The sequence below is a fragment of the Trachinotus anak genome, unplaced genomic scaffold (assembly GCF_046630095.1).
Source record: "Trachinotus anak isolate AG129_WGS33_773 ecotype Australia unplaced genomic scaffold, CSIRO_AGI_Tana_v1 ptg000026l, whole genome shotgun sequence".
In the NCBI taxonomy this organism is placed as follows: Eukaryota; Metazoa; Chordata; class Actinopteri; order Carangiformes; family Carangidae; genus Trachinotus; species Trachinotus anak.
In genome coordinates this window covers 5087501-5098250 of record NW_027273877.1, presented here as the reverse complement: position 1 = coordinate 5098250, position 10750 = coordinate 5087501, and the positions used below count along the sequence as shown (strand labels likewise).

Below are 10750 nucleotides of genomic sequence, written 5' to 3'. Positions count from 1 at the left end.
CAGGATTGGAGACAAAATTCACTCTCTCACTCTTTGTGTGTGTGGAGGGGCACCTCTGTTAAGAAGCTATGAGGTTTAATCTAAATGTAGAGATGAGAAACATAGAGCATATAGAAATTTCACTTTTAAAACCAAAAAACATAAATTAAAGACATTGAATTCTGACTTTCAACCAAGAAACTTTCTTTTTTTTTTTTTTTGTTAAAAAATGAAATATGAAAAGACGCACACGCACAGGTCTCCCCATGTCAACCATCACTAAATAATTACAGCACCGTAGCCAGTGATTGGCACTAATTGACCAGTGTTTTTTTTGCGGAGTGACTTGTGGGAGGTTGGAGAAACGTGAACCCCGATCTCACCTGCAATCTGCAAATGACAGAGCTCCCCTCCACAGAGGTGAAAGGGAGAGAGTGGTTCATTGGCCTCTGAGCTGGCAGGAGACCTTTTAACTCCAGTGATTACCTGAGCCTGAGCTACAGTTGTAATCATGTTAGTGTTTTCTGTTCACTTCCTTTCTTCTCTCCTCTCTCCCTCTCTCTCTTTTTTTCTTTCTTCTCCAGAGTGACTTCTCCCTCCTTGAAAACTACCATGAGGTAATTGGCTCTAGGAGACCTCACTTTTACTTCCACATAAATGATTACTTTAAAAGTAGAAACACGAGAACTTTTCTTGTTTTCTATTGTCCGTGTTTGATTTTCTTCTTGATATGAAGCACCTGCTGCTTTATTTATGACATGAAACAGCCAACAATACATATTTTGCCTATATTCGATATCTCTGTTGATCAAGATCGAAATATTGATTTTCAGTGGAAGAAGACATGAATAAACTTGAAGATATAAAGATTCAGTATTTTCGCCATAGTGTTCTTTAGAGGATCTTTTGAATTGAATCTTGAGAATTCAGAGCATCATATCATTTTTTTCAGTGTTGAAAATTAGCTTGTATGCTAATGTAATTGTGACGTCCATGTCATCGAAGCAGGTTTTAGGCAGAGTGAATGATACATGAGGATATTATTATTATTTATTGTAATTAATTGTAATCTTTGGTTGGGAACCGTTGTTATATTTGACCTTAACCTTTGAACCGTCTGTGAAGAGTACAAGCATAAAGAATCCCCCATATTTAAAGCATATTGATTTATTTAATATTTAGTAATGACTGATGACATATAGTCACACACAAATGCTGATGTCTTTACAGAAAGTGTCATCATCCATTACTAACGGCTGCACAATGTAGCGGCTCTCGTCGTGGACTGCAGGTTCCTTGAGGGAGTTCCTCATCAACCTGAGGAAAGGTCTTAATGAAAATGAGACAAAACCATCAGAGAAGCTTTTCCTGAATGTCTCCACAAAGACTTCATCTGCTCTGGAGTGAACTGTCTCTAATCAGAGAAAAAGGAGGAGGATTATGATTTTGCGAGATTTTCATTTGGCACGAATCAACAGCTAATATGATGCAACAGTCCTCCTCTGCTGTCACTGTACCAGATAATGAAATCCCATGTAAAATTAGAAACTGTCTCCAGTACATTTCATTTCAGCTGTTACTATTAACCTAAATCATATTGTTGCTCTTTCACTGTAAGTGATACAGTATAATACACTCTGTAAATTGTAAGGTTAGCGATGAAACCTAGTTTTAGAATAAAGAGGCTTAATTCAAATGGACTTTCTCAGACAGGAAAAGTCCTGGATTTACAGTAGCCTCATCTTCTCTCTCTCCTCCGTTTGCACGTCTCTCACCGCCCTTTACATATTTAATTCAACCAAGTTTTTTTCCTTTCTTATTTCATTCTTTGATGGAGAAGGAACCCCACAGCGGGACCCAAATGAGTTTCAGAAAGACGCTTTTAAGGAGGGTGGGATTTTTTTCTTCATTTAATTAAGTATTAATGATTCCAAGTTAAAAATACTGAAAATAAAAGTTAAAGTCCAGCAAAAGTCCATGACAAATGGCTCCTTTCAGAGAGTTAATAATATTATTGGATTATTACTATTGCATCTACGTAAACAGAATTTTAAAGAGGTACTCCAGGGATTTAGTGTTGCGCAACAGATCAGATAAAGAAAGGTCAAAATTGAAGCAACAAATTGAAGCGGATATCTTCACTTTGAGTCACTAGTATGGACGAATCTGATCCTGCGATTTCCATAATGCAACCAGCATTCATTATAGATTTATCATCTGCAACCCTGACACGATCAGGATGATTCTGTCAGACGTGACAAAGCTCGTCCAGTGTCACTGAATAGATCATCTTTCCAGGATGCCGACTGTAGTACCCTCCCTCACTTGTGATGGAGTAGTCGTGTATTTTGTATGTAAATTGCTTGTAAAGTAAGTAGTAAGGAGAGCTGTTAAATGTAGCGGGGAAAAGTACAATATTTGCCTCTAAAATGAAGTAGAGGTGTAAAAGTACAGTACAAAGTACCTAAAAATTGCATTTTAGTATCATAAGTAAAATACTAAATAAATGTACCTAGTTACTCTCCACCACTGAGGCCCATATTTATTTTAGATGAAACCTAAAGACATCATTAGCTGCCTAAATCCTCCAGTATCAGACAAGTTAAGACACACTGCAAAAAAGAATCAGAGTATTTTGCAATTTACGATAAATATTCTACAGATCAATGTGTTTTCAGCCAGTAATTTTGCACTTGAACCTCTGGATGCGATTAGCAGCTGGAAGAATTATCACACAACTGAAAGCACAGAGGAGGGCGTCAGTAAAGCCATAATGTGCAGGAAAATCTACATTTAACACAGAGCCCCTGAGGGGAAAAAGGACATAATCTGGAGTAAAATGCCTTGAAATAAACCACAAACTGTCTCTTCATGGCTCCCAGTGGCCCCGTGATGTTGCACAGAAGCGTCCTTGCTACTGGTGGGCGGGGCTCCCCAGTGCCCGTCTGAGCAGACGGTGTGTGATGATTATAGGCCCCTGGGGAGATCCAGGGGGTACTCCCTAATTGATTGTCATGAAAGACTCTAATTGAATTGAAAAGCGCGGTGGAACAACACGCCATGCAGTCTGTTTGGTGCCTGCTGAGACTGTTAAAAAAACTAAAGACAGTTTTAACATCCGCTCCAACTAAAGCAGAAGTATAAATCATGATTGACTTGCATTTGCTGAAACCACTGAGTTGCAAAAACAAAGCCACCAGAAATGAAGAGTGAAGCCAGTGCATCATTATGCTAAATAATACTGCCATGTCTGTGAGCTGTTAAAATTAAAGAACGTATTACATTTTATGCTATTTGGAGCCTGGTAGGTTGTGTTTGTTTTCATTGTGAACACTACTGTGTTACCCTGTGTACTCAGTATGTATTGGGAGTAGTGCTGGGTGATTTGGTTTAAACATTATCATGATAAAAATTTTCATATTGATAATTATTGACATTTTTTTATGACCTACTTTTAATAAAGACAAAGAGAAAAGTGTCCTTGCACTGTTTGCATGTTTGTGGCTGAGTAGCTCTTCCTCATGGACCGTCTGTAGGTTGTTTATTGATGATATTGGTCATGAGTGACGACCTGTTATTTAATCAAAAGGGAGGAAGCAGCTAAGGTGATAAAATTGTTTGCTGTGCTCCCACTCTTGGTCACACAGAGATATTGGTTAGACTTGATATTGGTGTGTGTGTGTGTGTGTGTGTGTGTGTGTGTGTGTGTGTGTGTGTGTGTAGTTTTATCAAGTTTCTCTTCCCATATTTAATTTCACTTCTCCTTTTATTCTTGTGCAGTTTATTTTGTGTAATCGACCTTTAATTTATGAAGCTATCAATCTGCTTTTTCATTTTTTTTATTTACTGCCCTTGCTGAAAACTTAGAGTTAACTTTCAATATTTTTTTCCCCCCAAAGTTTTTTGAAATAGAGGCAACTATGAGCAACTCTATTTTTTTTTTTTTTTTTTGTCCTTTTTAAATGTTTAGAAATATTAACAGAAGCTGATGAAGAGAAAAGACTTTTCAGACAGCAGCAGAGTGATGGAGAGAGTCAGACAGAGAGCAGCGAGGCTCCCTCAGCACCAATAGGTCTGCTTTTGGAAAGACAAGGGGGAGGGAGGGGGAGAGGGGAGGGGGAGAGAAGGGGGGGTCGGATTAAGAGGCTGAAAAATGGTTAAAACGTGTCAACGTGTAATTGCACGATAAGGCCCCCTTGCGAGGAATCCGTTGGCCCCGTTGCTGTTTTCTATGGCGTCCCGGCTAATCTCCCCCCGCCACATTCGGTGTTGTGCAATCGGTCCCCCGTAATCTCCCGTGACAGAACCGGGTCCAACGACGGAGGTGAGGGTTTTTATAGGAGGAGAGGGAGGGAAATATGCGGAGGCGTGATAAAGTGACGCCGATTAGGCACGTTTAGGACACCGGGAGCACCGGCGGGTGGGTGGGGGTGTGGGGGTTGTGGAGTGGGAAGCGCCACAGCAGCGGTGTCCAAGCATGTGCCAAGCAGAACATGAGGAGAGGATGAAAACCTGCAAGACACACGGCCGTGGATGGGTTCAGCCCCCAAGCCTCAGCGATGGGCCTGTGGGAGCATCCAGTGCGGACCAGACCGAGCTGTGTCCCAAAGATCCTGTTACACACAGCGATTCTCCACAGTATCTGTCAACTGGGGAGGGGGGGGGGTCTCTTCTCACCTGAGGTTCAGCGAAGCCAAATGTGATGCTGCCATTGTCAAATCGCATCAGAACCCGATTATTTGATTCATCACATTTGTCAGATTATAATAAACGGTTCCCTTCCCATGCTGCGTGGACAGAGTTGAGATGACGTCGTTATTGAAGGGAAAATCTCTTGTCATACCTGGAGGTTTAGTGACTGGATGCTCCTCAGAATAGTCGTGGCAGCCACCGGTTTGTGTATATGTGACAGAATCTGTCAGTGTTTGATCTTCCAGTTTTATATCCTCATATTAAAAGATAGAGCAGTATTTAGGGGCAGTGATGACTCTGTGATTAGTGTTAATTAAACGGTCAAATACCTTTTTTGCCCTTTATGTCTTCAATGTATTTACATTTAAAATCTATTTTCCTCTCATAAAAACTGAAGTCGATAAATAATAACATTTTAAAAAGTTAACATCTCTGCTTCGTTTCTCTTTTACACACCTAGGTTAACTTTTTTTTTTTTTTTTGTGTCGCATTTAACAAATATTACCTGGTGCTCTGTTTGCTGTCGGTTTATGTAGGTAACAACAAACCTTAACAGCCCAACCTGTTCATTTTACTTAAATCCATATCCAATTAATCAATTAGTGGTCACTGATTTATAAACAGCGATAATGGCTCAGTAAGCTGGGTTTGGAGAAACATTAATGTAATGCAAAATCATCTAAAATGATGCGAAAACAAGAATTCACATTTATTGTCATCAGTCATGCAGTATTAAAATGCAGCCGTAGTTAGAAAGGTGGTCGCTGTAAATGTCTTTTCTTTCTATCCACCAGAAATCGAAAAAACATGTTTGCATTATTCCTTTACAATGACCTACAGGTTTGTTGGGTTTCTCAGTTGGCCTATAAAATGTCATTTCTGTAGATGAACCCCTGGTATATTAATCCAAAGTTTAACAGTTTTTATCAAAGGAAAAAGACGAAAGAAATTCAAAGGAAACTGACATAAAATTAAACTGTAAAGAAAACACACAGGAACGTTCAGGATAAGGTTGTGTGTAATAAATACCTTCAGTTTAAACACCTGACGTCCCTGGAAACTGCTTTATTTTATGTGATTTGCATCCATGTTGGCCTCTTGTTTTTAAGTCCAGACCCGAGTGGGAATTAGTCTGATAAAACCAGGGGTGTTGTTTGCCGGGCTTTTTGTTAGGGGTGACCCCCGGGCTGCCCCAGCTTATACCAGGACTAATCCCCATTCTCCTCCAACACAAAAACCTCCTCTCCTCGCCTTCTCCCTCCTCCTCCTCCTCCTCCTACTCTCTGCTCGCTGCGCTTTCATTCCTCCCTCCCTACCCTGGGGCCTCCAGTGATTCAGCCATCAAATGTAAAAGAAGGAAATAATTTAACAACCTGGAGAATTACACACACACACACACAGATGCAGGCATTTGATGTTGAGGGTCAGGAGTGGGGAAAGGTTTGAGGACCTGTGCTGGAGGCAGACAGGTGGAGGCGGGGTTGAAGTGGGCCCAACTGAGGCCAGTTTAAGAATTAGTACTTCAATGACCACCGGATACTCTTGTTGTCAGATTTACTTTTGTTTGAGATCTAGATTAGTGAGGTCATGACCCTGCAGGACAGTCAGAAAGAGAAACTCTGATTTTCCGGGCCTGCGACTGCAATATTAAACCAACAGACAGTCAAGGTTGTACACTATATTTCAAAAGATGCATGTTCAAATTTACCAAAACAGGAATGTAGATGGTGAACAGCTAATTGTGACAGAGAGGGAAAAAACAAAAACAAACAAACAAAAAAAAGTCAACTGTGATAAGATGACAGAAAGGCGTTCTCATCATGAAGAGTAGCCTCCATGTTTTTTGGTGCTGGTGATTCTATAATGGAATAAACAGGAAGCCTAGTTCATGGGAAAAGGATTGAGCCTTAGAAAAATATCCTACATGCGTTTTCACATCAGGCAGGAATATAAGAAAATACGAAACCAACAGAAACACAAGATATTTCAAGAAAAAGAAAATATGCTTTAGTATTAAACACAGACAATAAAGCAGGAGAGTTATGGAGGAATTGGCTGTACTTCAAATTAAAATGTAGACAGATGGGAAATTAGAACATCATTAGGCATCATCATTATTTTGTATATTTTTCTTCCTGGAAAGAAAATCCTCCACCAACAAGTGTTTACTCTCATTTACAGGACGTCAGACCACAGGCACATAAAACTATATTAACCATCATGACGCAGTTACAGAGACCAGGGAACTTAAATGTAAACCAAGAAAAAAAAAAAAAAAAAAGGTTTGATTTCAGGAGAAAAATATAGCCTATTTATTTCCAATTAAAAGATCCTATATTCTCAAATATCTCCTCAATATGGCACATAACCCACCCACTTATATTGATGAAATGTGTATTATCAAGCTTGATGCCAGATTAAAAGACGACTAATTAAAATGTTTAACTGAAAATAGATCGATCAGAATGAAAAGCTAAATGTGATCATGTTTCCATCATAACAGAAATAATCAATCAACATTATGTGATGTTGTAATTATTATTTTCGGTCGTCAATTGCATTTTTGACCAGATTTGAGTTAAACAGCTGCGACAGCATTTAAAATATATTTACCAAATGAAATAAATGTAAATGAACAGCAGATACATGAATCTGCTTAAATCTGCAAAAAAAAAAAAAAAAAAAAAAAGAAATATCCCACGAAACAAATCTAACACTTTCCTCCAAGATGAAACTAGTGGAGAATTTATTAAACTCAGCGCAAAATCGTTTCGTCTTCAACCCGGAAAGGGGCGCTTGTGATTTTGTAAATTATGTACAATTGCATAAAAGCGTTTTCAGTAGGCCTATTTATTCACAATTTACAAGATTTTACAACAACAAAAACAAATTCAAATTACACCGACTGACTCACATGTTTACAAGCATTAAAACTGGAAATCAATTTAAATTGCAGCCAAGAAACTTTTTTTTTTTTTTTTTTTTTTTTTAAACACATCTTCCACACCGCCTTCCATTTATTATGCGGTTCCCTCTTTAAACAGGTTTTCAGGATCCCTCAAACACACAGCTGGTGCTTTTAATTCCACAGAAAAGTCGTGAGGGGGGAAAAAAAAAAGAAAAAAAAAAAAAACCTGCAAAATGCACCAGTCTTCACGGATTATAATTTAAATCTTGTCAAAACTTGGCATGCTCTGTTCCAGAGAGCAAAAGTAAATCAGCTGCGCTTTCCTTTAGCTCGGACAGACAAAAATCCATCACTGAAAGAAAATAAAAATAATAACAATAAAAAAGTTTGTTCAAAGTGATTGCATTTTTATGGCTATAACCGCCTATAATTTACAATTCATCAGCAGCCTGCGCCCACATCTAGAGTTTAAATATTTGGTTGTGGTTTGTAGTGCTTATAGGACATTTAGAGATTTAAATATGAGTCAGAGGAACCGTCCCGTTTACCGGAGTGGAGCCGCTGCTCTGGTAGTGCTGCGGGTGGAGGACGTGCAGTCTGCTCTGAACGGAGGAGTCCCCCGCCGCCTCGCCGCCAGGCAGATACATGCTGATCATGTCCCGCAGGTCCCCGGTGGGGCACGGCGGCGGTGCTCGGGCGGTGGACACCGGGGGGCTGACGCTAGGCTCAGATTTCACAAGGGACCCCAAAGTCCCTCCGATCGCCCCGGACACCGGGGAGACACCGGAGCTCTGGTGCTGGTGAGAGTAGCCGGTGATCCCGCCGTAGCCCGGCGGAGAGGCGCTCATGTAGCTCTGAGAGTTTGAGATGGGGCTGTAAGAGAGGGCGCTCATGTCGTACCTGTGCACAGGCTGCGGGTTGTGCGGGTGGTGGTGCGGGTGGTGGTGCGGATGCGGGTGATGCGGGTGAGCTCCGGTGCCCGGGTGTTGCGTGTACGCCAGCTGCGCCTCCTGCATCATTGCGTGAGCCGCGGCCGCCGCAGCCGCCACCTGCCCAGAGTACGTGCCGTTTGCCCAGCCGTTCACATGCGGGGCATAGCCCGCATTGGCCCCTGCGTGGCCCCCACCGGGGCTCTCCAGCCGCTGCCCGCCGCCCATCCCGACGCCCGCGGTGGAGCCGAGGAGCCCGCCGGCCAGCGAGTACTTGTCCTTCTTCAGCAGCGTCTTGGTCTTCCTCCGCGGCCGGTACTTGTAGTCCGGGTGTTCCTTCATGTGCATGGCCCGGAGCCGCTTCGCCTCGTCGATGAACGGCCTCTTCTCCGCCTCGGTCATCACCTTCCACTCCGCCCCCAGCCGCTTGCTGATCTCCGAGTTGTGCATCTTGGGGTTCTCCTGTGCCATTTTCCTCCGCTGGCCCCGGGACCACACCATGAAGGCGTTCATGGGTCTCTTGATTCTCTCCTGGGGGACTTTGCCCCCGGCCCCCCCGCCTCCTCCTCCGGCGTGTCCCCCCGGGTTGGACGGGTTGGTCTGGGGCACCACAGGGGAATGTAAGTCCGTTTCCATCATGATGCTGTACATTCACCTTGTGTTGGTGGGACCGAGGCGCTCAGTCAGACACACACACACTCATCCAGGCAGATGATAAAGAGGCGGAAGGACAGGTGCTCTCTTCTCCGGCCGCAGGTAAACTCGCTCCGCGCTCCCCACCTTTCCCCCCCCTGTCATCCGGCGGCGCAGAGCAGCAGGGACCGGGTGTCTGAGCTCAGTTCGGGCGAAGCTTCACTGGGAAAAGTTACCGGAGCCCGGGCTAAATGAGCGCGAGGCGGCCAATGGAGAGGCGCGAGCGCAGACGTGATTTGCATGAAGGGGCTCGAGGTTCTGGTGACGTCGGAGCGCGAGACCTAAAAATGACTCCCTCTGTCGTGTGTGTGTGTGTGTGTGTGTGTGTGTGTGTGTGTGTGTGTGTGTGTGTGTGTGTGTGTGTGTGTGTGGCAGAGACGCAACATGTAAACGCTTTAATTCCCATCATTTTGCGCATGTGGAGCTTGAGCTCTGATATTTTTCACATTTGGGATTTAATTGGAAAAAAAAACATGTATTATAGTAAATAAAATGAAATTTGTTTCTTTTCTGCAAGAAGCAACATAAACAGTTCGTCTGTCACAGCAAATGAGACATTTAAAAACATCCGAATGATTCCTCATCGCCTTAATTGTCACCGTCACCATCACAACAAGTACAAAGAGAACTGATCTGTATTTGAAGTTTTAAAATAGGCCACTGCATATATTTATAATGAGAAGGACTTTTAGAGCTGATATTAGTAGTATCTTGGGCCACATGAGCCACATTAAGATTTCATATTCTATATAATTTGGCCAGTATTACTCTTTTATACATTATAACCCGTATAGCTCATAAAAAAAAAAAGCACATATTTTTCAATTTGTCCCTGGTTTTTGGTCAAACTGAGCACTACACTGCCTCCTATTCAGAGCCACAGGTGCTTTTCTGTTGTGCCTGTTGCTAGGAAACAGGTGACTGACGCCTGGAGCATGTGCCATTCAAAGCACCCCTTTTGTTTGTTTCCCTAGTGCTGTGTGGCGATTTAACCCCCCCCCCCCTCCACCAAGTACAAAAACTACAGTAGTAATGCTACAATACATGTTAGAAATATTATAGGTTTATAATGAGCACATTTAAATAATAATGAAGTATGAGGCTGTAACCCAGCTGCAGGCCCAGGACTGCTTACATGTTCCTGTTCTTATAATAAGGATCAAGCACAATTCTGCAAAGCCATTTTCCTGAAAGATATATTTTTATGAGTCATGATCTGCTGTTTTAAAAAAAAAAAAAAAAGCAAGAACAGGTCAAATACAATATTTAGTTTTTTATATCTGGGTTTGTTTTTATGAAATTGCCAAATATATTTCTGCTCCCACTCTTGAAAACAATAATACACATAAACCACATATCACCAGGGCTGCAACTATAATTTCCATTCCATTAATGATTATTCTGCAGATCATTTTCTTGCTTTTAGTTTTTTGATTGTGATTGAAAACCAAAAAATTTCCCCAAAGTCATATTTAAATCACTTTTGTCCAACAAATAGTTCAAAATGTGAAGACATTCAGTTTACTGTCATACAACACATGGAACCACA

General features: G+C 41.9%; 1 protein-coding gene across 1 annotated transcript; it reads right to left on the bottom strand.

Annotated features, from left to right (window-relative positions):
• Window positions 1–5361: 5361 nt before the first annotated feature.
• sox1b (SRY-box transcription factor 1b) lies at window positions 5362–9437 on the bottom strand. Its single transcript, XM_071464852.1, has one exon. It carries the CDS (start codon window positions 9157–9159, stop codon window positions 8095–8097), a length of 1065 nt encoding a protein of 354 aa, XP_071320953.1. The 5' UTR covers window positions 9160–9437; the 3' UTR covers window positions 5362–8094.
• Between the last annotated feature and the right edge of the window lie 1313 nt (window positions 9438–10750).

Bases quoted from the DNA above. Each gene is read 5' to 3' on its own strand.
- sox1b (XM_071464852.1), bottom strand. From the start codon at position 9,159: ATGTACAGCATCATGATGGAAACGGACTTACATTCCCCTGTGGTGCCC.